A 15,562-nucleotide genomic window follows, 5' to 3' on the forward strand; every position below is an offset into this window, starting at 1 on the left:
TATGCGTTCCACTTTATGACATACGAAAGTCAATGCTGATGAGAACTATAAAAGCATATAAAAGATACTAACAATAAAATCTAAATACTTAACCTAATTTCTTACCGATGGAACTCGCTTTCTTCTAACTTCATTCTCAGCTGACATAAGAAGCAACTCAAGTTCCTTTATTTTTTTTTCCTTATCAGGATCTTCATCAACAAAGGGTTGCTAAAATAAGTTAAATAAGAGAAAATAGACTACTTACATAATTTATTATATTATTAGTGTTTTAATTTTTATTTTCTTCTACACAACACAAAATCTATTTTCTCTAAAGCTGAATACTACTAAATCCCAAATACCCAGTATCATAATCCCTCTGTATCTAAAGAGGTTGATGGTAAATATTTACAACTTAAAAGATTTGGAAAATTTAAATGCATAAAACATGTATACTGCATCATCTATATCAATTTAGAAATGTATGTTTTAAATTTATTGACTCTTAGTACATATTTTTAACCAGTTTAGCAAAAATATGTCCATTCACAACCTGAATGCATTAAGTTGGAAAATAAAAGAATCATCTTACTGGTGTTGACAATCACTTTACATTTGTACAATTTATGTTTCTCAAACCCATTTAACAAACTTTCTCCTTTAATGTTATAATACTCAAAGCAAATAGGACAGCTAGTATTGTTTTTGTCCTAGTTTTATGGAGGAGGAAACAAGCACTATTAGACTTTTAATAATGTTTGCATTTCCTTTGATTTATTATAAATAAAAAGTTACCTGAGCCCTACCTGGTTTGGCTCAGTGGCCTGTGGACTAAAAGGTCCCAGGTTCAATTCTGGTCAAGGGCATGTACCTTGTTGCAGGCACATCCCCAGTAGGAGGTGTGCAGGAAGCAGCTGATAGATGTTTCTCTCCCATCCATGTTTCTACTCTCTCTCCCTCTCTGTAAAAAAATGAATAAAATATATATATATTTTTTAAAAAGTTACCTGAATAAAGGCAGAAGTCTGAACATGTTCTATACAATTGCCTTCAGGTGACACATACTGATAGCCCGGGATCTAAGAATTAAATCATTAATACTTTAAAATCTGAGACAAAGCACAAAAACTCTTGACAAAATAGCTACATTAAAAACTCAGAAAGTATTTGTTAACTTTGAATGTCCATACCAACAATAGTTTCTTATCTAGTAACTACCACTCTGTCCTTAAGGGTTTACTAATAAAAAGTATTAACACTTAGGAAAGATCTATATTCTAGATGAAATGTGAGAATTACTTGGCCTAGATTTATCAGTCAATCACTCTATTGAATATAATATCCACCAAATATTTTTTAAGTCTGTTATTAGGAACACAAAGTAATTGTGTTCCTATCTTTCACAGGAAGGAGTTAATCCTTATGAAGCACTCACAGAGATGGAAACTAAAGCAAATTTTTCCACTTTCATATTTCCTACTCCTACTTCCACACCGTGGCAACCTTTTGGTAGAAAGATGAAAACAGAGGCTTCTTCTATTGCTTGTCTTAGAAAAAAAAGTCAAAATCATTCATGTACTTTTGAATATTCTGATAATAGATTAAGAATTATCCTGCTTTTCTAAAGCATCTGTAAATAGAATTTTAAAGTTGCATACAAATTTAATGTGCAGTGGTGGAAGGAAATATGCAAAGGTGTTTTTTAAAACCTTAATATCTAATAAGTCTAAATGTAATATTGTGTATTTCCCACAATGGCCTATCTAAATCACCATCTAATGCAGAATCATTATACATAACTTTTAACATTAAACTTAATTTTCACAATACTTGATTAGCATCAGTTATCACTCAATCCCATTGGTAACTCCATGGATTAGAAAGGTATCTTTCTCTAATTTTTCATTAAAATCTGTGACAGTATTTCAAATCAGTACATTTTTAAAGTAAAAATTAAAATTAACTTTTAGTAGTTTAAATGAACTACGTATACATCTTTCAATAATTATTAAAAGGAAACAATTCTTAAAGTACAAGAAATATCCTTATCTTTCCAATATATTTTTATTGAGATTGTTAAGCATTCCCTTACCCCAAATAATTTTTAAAATGAGTCAAAAGAATTTCTATGAGTTAAAAAAAAAATTTAAATAATCTTTCTAAGATAGAAATAGAACATTTCCGTTTGTATATACTGCTGAAATCTAGGACTCTAAAGAAAAATGTAAAAATCTTAAGGTATTGAGTATCAGCAGATAACTGTCTTCACATGTCTATTTGTAAATTAAGATTACATTACTTTCTTTTAAAATTATGTCTTTAAAAATGTCCATTTAACAGAAAATCAATTCTGAGGCATACTAAACATCATTTTTAACATAAATTTTGTCTTTGGAAGATAGTCAACTTCACTTTTACATTATAAAAAGATCCAAGAATTGCTCTACATGAAAAATGGCATGATAAATAGCTAGATAGGGAAATGTAAAACAAATCTTATTAAAACTCCTAATAAACAAATTTCTTACAGCTCGGAAAATGCACTCTAAGGAAAATAGAGCTTGCCCCATTATGAACTTGGATAATCTCTCCTCTAGTGAACTTTTTAAAATGAAGATTGAAGTTACTCAACTGGTTGGTTAGTTGGGGGGTAGCAAAGTTAAATGCCATCAAAGAGAAAATTATTTACTACACCCTCCAAAATGATGGCTTGAATGATATTTTACTATTTTCTCTTTTAAATAATTTTATATGCACTTACATCTTAGAGAAAAGGAATACTATAATTAAACAAAAATTCTTAGATATTAAATCAAAGATTCAAAGAATGATATTAGGAAACATATATACTAAATTATTAAACTAAATAATGTAAACATTACATATAAAAGGAAATATTTTAATGACTTTGTCCCTAAAATATTTATCAATCAGGAATGTAGAGATAAGCCTTCACTAATTTTTTAACAACTTATGGAGTATTTTTTCAGCTTGGAAATTCAAATATCTTTTCTCCTTTATATGTTGTATTTGTCCTATTCATAAAACCAATATCTTCCCATATAGCAACTAAACATTTTTTTAAATAATAAAAGTATTAAAAATATGTGCCTGAACAGGTATGTAAAATTGATTCTGGGTTTGCAAATGGTCCATTGTCGCACAAGGTTTGTGTTGGAGTTTAGATGAAGATCGTTCTAATTTTATTCCATCTTGTAAATAGCCCTCCTGTTCCACTTTTCTTCGCATAGTAGAATTCCAATGGTTTTTAATAGAGTTATCAGTCCTATAAAATGAAAGTGTATAATTTTAAAAGAAAAAGAGGATTCCACAAATTTTAAAACTGTATAAAATGTACAACGTGCATTTTACAACATTTATGTAAAATTACTTCTTTAATTAAAAAGATAAACTGTATGTTTATATGTTAGGCACATTCTAAGCACTGGAGATATATCAGCAAATAAGGCAAAGAAAGTCCCTCTTTCACGAAATTTACATTCTCATTGGAAATGCAGCAGAAGGAAAGTAGGAAAGAACAGAAAAACAAAAATCAAATATGCAATGTAGATCATTAAAGAAAAATTACAATCAATGTGTCTCATCCATGTTTTTCTTTCTCTGTCTCTCCCTCTCTCTAAAAATCAATGGAAAATATCCTTGGGTGAGGATTTAACAAATGGTAATTTTGATTAGGTGGTTTAGGAGGACCTCTGAGAGGTGACAGTGAAGCTAAGATCTGAATGACAAGAATGAACCAGCCATACAAGAATAGAAAAAAAGAGCATTCCAGATTAAGAGCATAGCAAGGACAAAGACCTTAAAGCAAGAACAAACATGATTGTGAAAAGCAACCACAAGTTACAGAATCCCAGAATACTTTTCCACTTCTTAGAACAAAATACTTATAGAAGAAAGTTCATGGGTTCCATTTTTACCTGTTTCTTTATATAAATATAAATCTTCAACCTACTCGTAGTGTAAATTTCATCTTTCATAAAATCTACATTTACTGAGAACCTAATTTATGTCAAGGTACTAGGCTATGTTCTATGGACAGTAAAAAGATGTATGAGGTTAAAAACATCAAAAGTTCCTAGGCCAACCGAAACTGGTTTGGCTCAGTGGATAGAGCGTCAGCCTGCAGACTGAAAGGTCCCAGGTTCGAGGACATGTACCTTGGTTGCGGGCACATTCCCAGAAGGGAGTGTGCAGGAGGCAGCTGATAATGTTTCTCTCTCATCGATGTTTCTAACTCTCTATCCCTCTCTCTTCCTCTCTGTAAAAAAATCAATAATATATACATATATATATTTTTTTTAAGTTCCTAAGCCAGATTCAATAACTTGAAAAGAACCTTAACATTGTGCTTTAATTTTCTTATCCACGAAACAGCATTGTTACTCTATTTCACAAATATATGAAGATTAAGAATATATATATAAGCATTTTATAAACAATGAAATATTATATAGAGATTACAATTTAAAAAAATGAATGCATATCTTCTAAGTGAGGTATGAATTTTCCCAAGGTTGTTGGTCATTGTACTATTAGGAAACATTTGAACCAGTGCACCGTATAGTGTACATACCACATCCCTGCCACTGAGGGAAATTCTACATCTGAGCCACATGGATATAGAAGGATGGACAAAAGTAGGTCTACAGTTGTGAGTACTCAAAACACAGAGTGTACCAAGTAGACTTCAAGAATGTGGGCAATTTGAGCACTTCCGAGATTGTACCTAAGTGCAGTGTGCCATTATGCCATTCTTTTGAATTATAAAGCTATTGTAATAATCATAACTTGGCCCTGGCTGTGTGGCTAGGTTGGTTGGAGCATCATCCCATATTCCAAAAAGTTATGGATTCAATCCCCAGTATGGGAGGCAACCGATGGATGTTTCTCTCTCTCACTGATGTTTCTCTCCTCCCACTTCCTCTCTCTAAAAACAACCAATAAAAACATATTCTCAGCTGGGACCAGTTTGGCTCAATGGATAGAGCGTCGGCTTGGGGACTGAAGGGTCCCGGGTTCGATTCCAGTCAAGGGCATGTACCTTGGTTGCGGGCATATCTCCGGTAGGGGGTGTGCAAGAGGCAGCTGATCGATGACTCTCTCTCATCGATGTTTCTAGCTCTCTATCTCTCTCCCTTCCTCTCTGTATAAAATCAATAAAATATGTTAAAAAAAATAAAATAAAAGTAAAATAAAACAATAAAAAAAGAAAGTTATTAAAGAAAATAAAAAAATAAAAACATATTCTCAGGTGAATTAAAAATAATAAAATTAAATCATAATCTGTATGTCTTTTTCCATATGAACTGTAAACCTCCTTTTGCCTATCCCTGTATACTTCTATGATTTGAATCATATCATAATTAAGAATTGAGTTTTCTCTAATGTACTTTAATAGCAGTTTATTTCAGTTAGTATTATTTGTTATTTTCTGGGCTTATGCATAACATCCAATATAAAAGAAACCTCTTCGATTTAGACTCCATTCCAACCAAGTTTATACAAAGATCTGCCTCACTGGCACTGATATATAAACATAATTTGGGGGGAGCAGTGCAGTAACTGTTCATAATCCAAAGGTCTATCTTTTTTTTTTTTTTTTTGCCCCCAAAAAAATTGCTATAAAATACTTCATTAAAAGTAATTATATCCTTACTACAGATATATTACAAATAGTCCCAAACGGTTGCTTGTATTATACAGTCTAAATTTTAATTATAAATAAATAAAAAAGTCATGGGGTACTTGCAAATATATTTAATATATTTGATATATTTAATATAAAGATCAAATTTAAGTACAGAAAAATGTATATACATTTATATAAGCACCTTCCAGGAAGTAGTTTGGCAATTTCTGCCCAACGATTTCCCAACCGCTTATGTGCTTCATAAATGATCCTGTCCTCCTCTTCTGTCCAGGAAGATTTCTTTACCTCGGGATTCAGATGATTATGCCATCGTTCTCTACACTGCTTGCCTATTCTTCCTTTTAAATGTTTTGCAATCAAAGACCATCTTTTTGGGCCATATTTCTGAACTAATTCAATAACCTAAAAAGTAGAAAAACAAAGTTTAAAAAACCCTTACCTTGAATTTTTAAAACATAACTCACAAATACTTTTTTTTAAAAAAATGCATTAAACCCAAGTCACAATTACAACTTAAAAAAAAAAATTTTGTCAATAAATACTGCTTCAGTATATGCTAAGTTCAAAGACTGACCCCAAACTTATCTAAAATACAAGGTACTAATTAAAGTGACTTGTAAGTTAAATTGTTTTCATACAAATAATTTAAAGTAGCTGTAATAGCCTAATAAATCAGTTTGTAAGTAGGATGTATCTACAGTTACTGTCTTTTCATTTCTTCCTTTCTCAAACAAAGGATCTAGATCTCACATTTTAAAACTTATCAAGTAAATCAAACCAGTTCTGAGCTTAATGAAGTACTAACTTTTTTAGTGTGTGGCAGTAAGAATATTCTAATTATTCAACTACATTAACAATTTTTATGCCATAAAGGACATGAGCTAAAGGGTAATTCCAAGTGGAGAACAGAAACTCTCCCATTCTTCTCTTTTATAATACAGAGAATTATCTTGGTTTTTTAATCATCCAACCCTTTGGAAACATGATGCTTTGATATCTATCTTATTTAGTGACTTATTATAGGTCAGAAGGAAAAACTGAGAATGTATATTAAATTATATACAATGCTATCAAATAAAATTGTTTTTAAAATGTTAACTCAATTTTCAAAAGAAACTATACCCTAAATGTTACTAATCTAAGCTCTAAACAAGGTGCTAAAATGATAGTATATTTTACTTCCACAAAGCAACCTCTCTGAAAGAAAATACTATACTTTGACTCAGTTCATTAAAAACTATTGATACATTCATGTCAAAGGCACATACCTGGTTGCAGGTTCAATCCCTGGTCCAGTCGGGGCACATGCAGGAGGCAATCAATCAATGTGTCTCTCTCACATTGCTCTCTCTCTTTCTCTCTTCTCTTTCCTCCCTTCCTTCCCCGCTCTCTCTAAATATCCATGGAAAAAATATCCTCAGGTGAGGATTAACACAATAACAAAAAAAGACACAACTTACAATTCTCATGCAAGCAGCACCCAGAGAACAAAACCAAAGTGACTTAAACATAGATTTTATGTGTCAAAACAATGTATTAGGAAGAAAAAAAAGCTAATCCATTTTTACAGTGGAAGGAAAAAAAACAAAACAAAAACATGAACACATTACCCTCTGATCTTCTTCTTTAGTCCAGGGGCCCTTTATCAATTCTGGATTTAAAACTTTCTGCCATCGATGCTGGCACTGAAAATCAGAACGATTCTGAAAAAATTTAGATGATTTGTTATTGGACAACTTTCTTCCAGAAACTAGTCAGTCCAAACTTATATCTCACAATCTTAAGAACAAAGTCTTCAAGAATAATGTATTTAACAGGAATCTTAAATATGTAAAGTTTCTTTTACATGCCTGTGTCCCAATTATTTTTTTTTAATTCAAGTAGTGGCAGGGCTTAGACTACAAACAAAAACAATATATACTTAAAATTAAAGTATTTGTCTCTACACTGTGCCTTGTAAAACAGCAAGCAGTAAAGCTATACAACAAATACTGTAAGCATTTTATGAAAAACTATTCAACAGACTTTTCTGATTTTTATTAATTATCAAGTATTTCAATATATTTAACTTCTTTCAAAATGTTTTAATACTTATCAGCAAATATTTATAAAGCCCTATCCAAACTTAGTATCATTTTTGTTTTAGATTAGTAATCTTTTTAGGCCCTGTGGATAAACTAATTACTAGAAAATCAGACTTTCTAAACTACTGGCAACTATAGGAGGACCAGTACGAGAGATGTTTTTAGGAAGAAAACCTGAATTTAAAATAATAGACACATTTTTAAAAACAGCAAATTTAACTCAATTGCCCAAATAATCCATTATATATAGAAATAAAATGTTTCACTTACCTGAAGATGACTAGAAATTAGAGTCCAATCGTCAGTTCCATGTTGCTCAACCAACTTCTTTAGCTTATCATCCTATTAAAATAGGTATGAACTTTAGAAAGCTTTCCCGCCCTATTCCTCTATCCCTTAGTACAGATAATTTTCTGATTGTTTCATGTCATATTTGGTGGCCATTTTAGGACTAAATCCACTATAAGTTTTCCCATTTACTCTACTGTTTCTGTCTCAATATTAATCCATGAATATGTCTCTGGCTGAAGAAAAATAATGTGCAAATTAGTTGATGGATAACTTTTTTCATGTTTTATTTTAAAATAGTTTTCATATCTATAACAGAATAAATACAGATATGAAATTAGTAAACTTTATCAGATAATCACCTCATCTCTTGTCCATTTTACTCTGTTCCAGAGTTTCTTTAATCCTTTTTGTTGGGGTACTTCATAATCATGATCAGCATACTGAAGGTCATCATCCTCATCCTCACTTATAAAAACACAATTGTGAAATGAAAATTTTATTTAAATTTGTAAATTCAGTCATAGAAGCTATTCAAACTAAAAAAGGCATATATCCAATAAGATTATTCAAAGTACTAAAAAAAACAAAAAAACTTGACATACACTGGAGAAGGAGCTATAGTTCTTACAATCAGAGATAAGAGTGGATATGCCACCAGGGTCCAAGTGGTAACCTTTATGTCATCCTAAGGGATTTGACCTTTATTCTTCATTTGACCTTTATCCTAAAAAGTTAAAGGACTTTAAGAAGTGAAAAAAAAATCACTATCAGAAATATGGAGAAATGAAGAAAGGAAGATCTATTACTAATCTTTTATAGTAAATTCTTATTAGGGCCTGACAATGATAATGGTAAAATACAACACACAGCCAGCTAACACAATGAAAGAAATAATCCTTTAGTAATACAACAAAAGTTAAAATATGTAGAAATAATTTGAATGTACAAGAGCAAAGTATAGTAAATAAGAAAACACTATTGTGAGACCCAAAAGCTTGAACTAATGGAAAAACATCCAGACCACATTCTTGGACAGGAAAACGGTATTCTAGATGTCCATTTTCCCAATATACTGTAGGGAAACAATAAATAAAACAGAATGGCAATGGAACATAAGCAGATACACAGATCACTGCAAGAGAATAGAACATTCAGAAAAAAACAAAACCCATTTGGGAATTTGGTAAATTATAACAACAACATATTAAAAATGGACTTTTTAATAAATGGTAAGACACTGGGTAGCTATTTAAAAAAAAAAATAAAGATCAAGTCCTACTTTAAAATAAAAAATTCAGATGAAGCAAATACTTTACATTTTTTAAATGAAACCATAATAGTACTATAATAGGGTAGAATTCTACTTTTTATATTATTGAGATCTAAATGTGACAAAAATCAAGAAACCATTAAGGAACAAACTGACTAAAGTAATGACAATGATCATGGAAAAAAGTACATGAAACAGATATTTAACAAGTAGAAACAAAAAGATTTTACAACTACTAGGTATGAGAAACATGGGAAAAGGAGGGATCAAGGAGGACTCCAAAACCCTGGCTTTGGGAGCATAAATAGAGCTATTCACTGAGATAAGGAATAGAGAAGGAAAGCTGAACTTTGAGAGGAAGAAGGGAATGGGGAGAGTAATAAGTTCTGGACTAGCTGATTACAAGGCACTTAAGAACTACATGAGAAATATAGAAGTATATATACATACTAGAGGCCCAGATAACACCATACTGAAGTTTTCTATCCAAATTGTACGTACTCACATCTAATATGTTCAGCTCTCAGCACCAAGTACAATACCTGCCATTCAAATATGTATGTGTAAAATTAATGAATGAGCTTCCTTACTCTTTCACCTCTTCCAAGTCTCTGGATTCTAAAATTATCTCACAAGTGGATATGAAGAAAACTTTTAACAAATGAAAATACCTCTAGGAGGTGAAGGGCATTCCCATTTGTTAAAAAGGACTTCCAAAATCCAAATTTACCTCCAAGTGGTATAACATAAAAAACAGAACCTGCTAAAACAAATATGAAAAAAATATATATTCAGTACAGAAGGGTTTCTTTGGGGTGTCTACTGATGTTGCCAAACCTTTCCTAGAACTGTCCCCAGCAACATTACCACTTCCTGCCACCCAAACAGCCCTCGGGTGTGCCTTTCACGGCTTTCCCTCTTCTTCCCTCCCTCAACCCCAACAGCTGCCACAACAGCATTTTAAAAATTAGGTTATTTATAACTCAAAACAACTTTCAACTTGGGGAGTTGCCCATACAAATCTTTAGTCACATCTACATCCTATCTAATATGTATGAAAGCCACCTTAAGGTTCTTATAAAAATATTTGAAGGGTATGAGTCCAAAATATTAACTTGGGTCCAAAGAGTAATTTTCCTGAAAACTCGTTCATTTTTAAACTTTAAAATTCTCCCTTATTTTTAATCACATACGTGGTCTTTGAGAAATTTCTATTTCTACCATGGGTTTCATTCTGTTTTGCATCAGTGTGGTCATCAGTTTTCAGGCCAAGTTGTATAACTCATTCAGTGTTCAGGAAGTTGGGTTTTTGAGTGGGTGAATGTGAGAGAGCATTATAGTAGAATTCTTAGAGTCATCTCCCTACCACTGGGACTTCCCTAGCTACTTCTTAGTTTTAGCATGAAGTTATTTCTGTATTATTTAAATTATTGTTGAAAAGATTGTATAACTTTTAAATAAGAAATATGATAGAAAAATATCCTAGAAACTTATTAATATCACAACAGAAAGATGGCTGACAATGCTAACAGTTTGCCAAGAATAAAAGGAAAGGATAAAGCCTCACAAGAAACCTCACCGATATTCAAATTTCACCATTTAACAATGAAAAAATAAATTCCATTGCTTACTACTCTGCTCTATTTTTCTGATTTTTATAACATCATTTAACATTTCTATATTATAGCAATCAATGCTGGTAAGATGTACTAAATATATTCAACTTCCTACTGTGTAGATAAATAAACCAATTATAGCCTGGGATGACTAATCTAGAAGTCAGAAAAAAAAAGAAAAAGAAAAAAAAAAGGTGAAATTATTTCTACCATCACAAAGCAAAAATAGAAGAGTAATTTGGTCTCAGAATTTTCATCCAGGCTAGGGTTTCCAAAATCATTCTGACAGTTTTAGTGTTTGAGTTAAAGAAAAAATTTATGTAATAACTGTTAATACATTATCTGAGTATTATATTCAAATGGAAAAGGTTTGGTCAATTATGAATGAATACAGTGATCAGGGTAATTATGAAACAGCAAAATGAAGCACACACACACACACACACAAAAAAATAATATGACTCATTAAGCAAGAAAGATGGTTAACAGTAACTTCACACTGGGGTGTAAGCTAATATGATGTGACAGTCATTTATGAAATAATACACAAACTATTACTCATACTTGACAACGCTAGATAAAACATCCCGGAGAAGTTCAATTTTTTACACCACCAATTATACCACCTAAAGAGAGTAAAATGAGGCTGCCAAAGAAAAATTTTGAGAATTTTAAAAATTTTATTTTTATTTGAAAACAAAATACTGGTTTGAAATTGGAGAAATATCAATAGTTTTACAAAATTTTATGTAACAAAATACATCTTTACTAAACTGTTTTTACAGAATAACAGTGTATTTTTTATAGCCCAATTGAATTCCAAGTATAAAAATTTACCAGGTTAATTTAATGTAGTGAAATCAGGCCACCCAGTGGTAAATATGATGTACTGCATACATGAATATTTTCCCCCCAAAATCTTGACTTAGCATCACTATAGCAAACAAATTTGACTTTATTTGACCTTTATTAGTAGCAACAGTGAAGTAAATACTTATGAGAACTCTCCTAACTATTCATAAAGAAAAAAACAATGTGAGTGTATTTCTATTTTATTCCATTAGTGGGTATATATTTTTAAACAAGAAAAGATTATTACAAAAGGGTTCAAAATAGGATATATATTAAATTGGAAGTTACCTTACATACCATAAGAGTCAAATCCCTTATAATAACAAATAAACAACTGGGATACAGAGTTTATTTGCTTTCTCCCCCCCCCCAAAAAAAAATTGCTAGTTAATGACAACACTGATTTTTTAAATCGTTTTTCATATTTCAGTATTCTTTCACCCAAAACACCCATTTTGATGGGGACAACATAGTAAAATAGCTTCCTACACACACGTGTACCCAACTGAAAACATCTTCCAATTTAAGAGCTGGCTTTTATCCTTTCAGTTTAGTGTAATCACAGGCCATATCAAGTGTAAACAGGCCTTTTGGCTTCTAAATGACATTTTTTAAGTTTATACTTAAGGGTAGACCTGGCTTTAAAAACTAAAATTAATTACTTAATACATAAATGTGTTTAAAAATAAAAAACATGTTAATAACAGATATGCCAACTTTAGTACTGCCTACAAGTTGTCATTAAAACCTGCAGTAGGATCTAAAACTATTTGAAGTCACAGCAATAAATGAGCCTTTTCTCTTATGTATCATATATATAGATATAGCTATTTTAAAGATCAAATAGAGCTAACATCCTTCAGCTGTTTCACACCTGAGGTAACAGCGTTTTACTTTTTTTTTCAAGATCATACGGAAAAAATGTATTACAGGACTTATGCCTATATATAGTCTTATGCAAAATTTTTATACAGCAAAGTATACTTTTCACTGAAATATTTACATGATGGTCTAGTGGAGACCGTAAAGTGACTACATTTCCTTTCTCTTTCAATTATAAAATAGGTTAATATTTAATATTAAGATATTTAGTCAAAAGACATTAGACTTTGCCCAATTATTATAATATTATTCGCCTTCAAATATTTCATGGTCTATTGCCTTCTAAAATGAGTAAGTCACACTTCCATATACAAGAAATATGGTTTAGAATACTTAACATTCAAGTGTGAAGACCCTAAGAAAATACACTATCCAGAGATAATTTCTCACATCCTCTACCTGAATACTCCCATAGAGTGTGCAACTTCACTCCACTATATTTAATTACTCCAGACTTATGACTCCTTAAATCATTCTATAATATACATTTCAATTAACTTATACAGCAAACAAGGAATAAAAGTCAATTAATGTTTAGATCTCAAAGTTCACAGTATTGTCAATGAAAGAAAACTTACACAGGCAAATTAATGATTAATTTCTTCTTTCTTAGTCCTTTATTATGAAGCATACACAAAGTATGAAGCAAACAGAAAACCAACTGGAGAAGGCAGGCTGCTGATATTCAAGCATCCATGTTTAATCTTAACTAAATGCTGGTGACAGCATTAGCCAAGAAACTATTTTGAATAAAATCAACATCAGTACTGATAAGTAATGCCACACATTACAGCACTTGCCACGTGCTTACGGTTATTTTTATTTTAGTTTAAAATAGTTGTATATTCAAAAGAAAGGGCCTAACCCAGTACCTCAGTAATTATAATTACAGGAACTTTTAATATCTATCTTTTCTGAAATTTAAGAAGTTAATGGGGTCCTTGACAGTCCAAAGCAGTGATTCTCACCTGGGTGATTTTGCCCACCAATAGACATTTGGTAATGTCTGGAGATCTTTGATTTTTTCAGGGCTGGAGAAAGTGGGTGTTACTGGTACCTAGTGTTTTTGAGCCAGGGATGTTGCTAAAAATCCTACAAAGCTAAGTCGGCCCCCCAATACCCAAAGAATTATCTGATATATCAATAGTGCCGAGGCTGAAAACCCTGTTCTAGAAATGTGGGTTTATATGTATGTGTATACATTTGTTCCACCTCAAAAGTTTGACCTACACTGTAGCTGCTACAAACTAATAGCTAACAAGGACTTATATTTTATGCTGCTTTTTGCAAAAACATCTTACATACAGCAGGTGCCTTACAAATGAATATAGCAACAAATGTTACTTGTAATAATGACCAATTTATAACAGAAATCTACACTGAATGAATCCTGATACTAAATTTCAACTTAAGAAATACATCACTAGTTAAGACTTTTGAGGTTGGGGATTTAGAAATAAAGCCATTCGGAAATAGTGCCAAACATCTTTTCAGGTTTATTAATATCACAATGAAAAAACAACCTAGTTTTTTTCTTTTAAGTGATTTATTCACACACACACACACACACATACATATACATATATATACATATATATACATATATACACATATATGTATATATATACACATATATATATATATATATATATATAAATTCATCCTAGCAATTTTTTTTAATGTGCCTTACCTCTGTGCAAACTTAAGATACGGTCAGAGCCAAACATGGACACTCAAAATATTAAGTGAATCCAACACATTGTTTTATTTTTTAAGATCAAGCTGCTGGTAGTATTTAGTGTGACATCTATCTCCATGTGTATATATATTTAATAGAGAGCATATTAACTATATATACATAGAACTGAGAACATGAGTATGGTAATGACAGAAAGCATCCTCAAGGTCCCTCCTCTCTCGGCCACTCAGCAGATTTCCCCCAGCCCTTCGGGTGGCAAGGGAGGTAGGCAGAGGGGTCTCCGCCCAGGTTGGCCACCGAGTTCCTATTTTAACTGGCGGGGATTCAGAGAGAAAAGGGGGCCTCTGAACACCACGTCCAAGGCGTCCCGGCACAACACCGCCACTTTTCTCTGCGTGGCAGCGTCTTCCCCCCAAAAAAAGCATCTTACCTGGTCGGAAACTCTACGCCAAGGAGTGGCTGTGAGAGATGACGGGGAGAACCCACTCCCAGGAGCCACTCTCTGGCTCCCAAACACACTGGTCCCCACCTCTGCCCACGTCACGGCGGTGCTCGGTGCTGGGGGGCCGGCCGGGCCGGGCGGCCGTGGCGGAGCCCGCGGGAAGGGAAGGGAAGGGAGGGAGCCCTCTGCCCCGGGCCGGGGAGGCCCTGGCGGGGGAAGGAGAGAGCATCTGGGGCGGGACGGCGACGACAGACCTGGGCGAAAAGGGATGTCACCCACCTGCGCGACCTCTTCGCCATCCTTCGAGTACCGCATAGGCGCGGGCTGGGCGGGGACGCAGGTCAGCCTCCTCCAGCCTCAGGCGAATGCTGCTTTTTTTCCCCTCCCCGGACCCTCCCGCCCGCTGATTCCCCGGGCTCCCTCTCCCGGGCCGCCGCGCCGCGGAACGCACGTCCCCGGCCGGCCGGGGCAGGACGGAGGGGCGGACAAGACACACACAGCCGCCGCCCCCCCCCCCCCACCTCTCCCCAGGGTCTGCAAGCGCCGCCGCTCCTACCCCCGGACCAGCCCAGTCAGGGATGCCCCCAACATGTCAGCAGGCGCGCTCCCGCCCTCCGCCGGCCCCTCCCGCCCTCCGCCTCTCAGCCTCCTCGCCTCGGGGGCGCCGCTCCCCGCAGCGAGAGCAGCTCTCTGCAAAGGCTCGCTGCCTCCTGCAGGGTTTTGTCCCCCTCGGCCGAATCTCGCGCCCAGCCTCCCTCCAGAGCCGCCGTTTG

The 15,562-nt window shown here is 33.8% G+C and overlaps 1 protein-coding gene across 8 annotated transcripts in view; it reads right to left on the reverse strand.

Annotated features, from left to right (window-relative positions):
• MYBL1 (MYB proto-oncogene like 1) overlaps positions 1-15,562 on the reverse strand; it is a 32,405-nt gene extending 16,843 nt beyond the window's left edge. For 3 of the 8 annotated variants that reach the window (XM_036437037.2, XM_036437040.2, XM_036437036.2), the window contains exons 1-8: positions 15,069-15,560; positions 8,388-8,489; positions 8,008-8,079; positions 7,264-7,356; positions 5,835-6,055; positions 3,094-3,268; positions 990-1,061; positions 106-210 (exon numbers count right to left, since the gene is read on the reverse strand). In XM_036437037.2, the coding sequence (XP_036292930.1) occupies positions 106-210; positions 990-1,061; positions 3,094-3,268; positions 5,835-6,055; positions 7,264-7,356; positions 8,008-8,079; positions 8,388-8,489; positions 15,069-15,104 (876 nt within the window). In that variant the 5' untranslated portion in view covers positions 15,105-15,560. Of the gene's footprint in view, positions 1-105; positions 211-989; positions 1,062-3,093; positions 3,269-5,834; positions 6,056-7,263; positions 7,357-8,007; positions 8,080-8,387; positions 8,494-15,068 lie in introns of all 8 variants that reach the window. The other 5 variants (XM_036437041.2, XM_036437038.2, XM_036437043.2 and 2 more) reach the window with 4 other exon arrangements.

The sequence above is a fragment of the Pipistrellus kuhlii genome, unplaced genomic scaffold, assembly GCF_014108245.1.
Source record: "Pipistrellus kuhlii isolate mPipKuh1 unplaced genomic scaffold, mPipKuh1.p scaffold_m20_p_14, whole genome shotgun sequence".
Lineage (NCBI taxonomy): Eukaryota > Metazoa > Chordata > Mammalia > Chiroptera > Vespertilionidae > Pipistrellus > Pipistrellus kuhlii.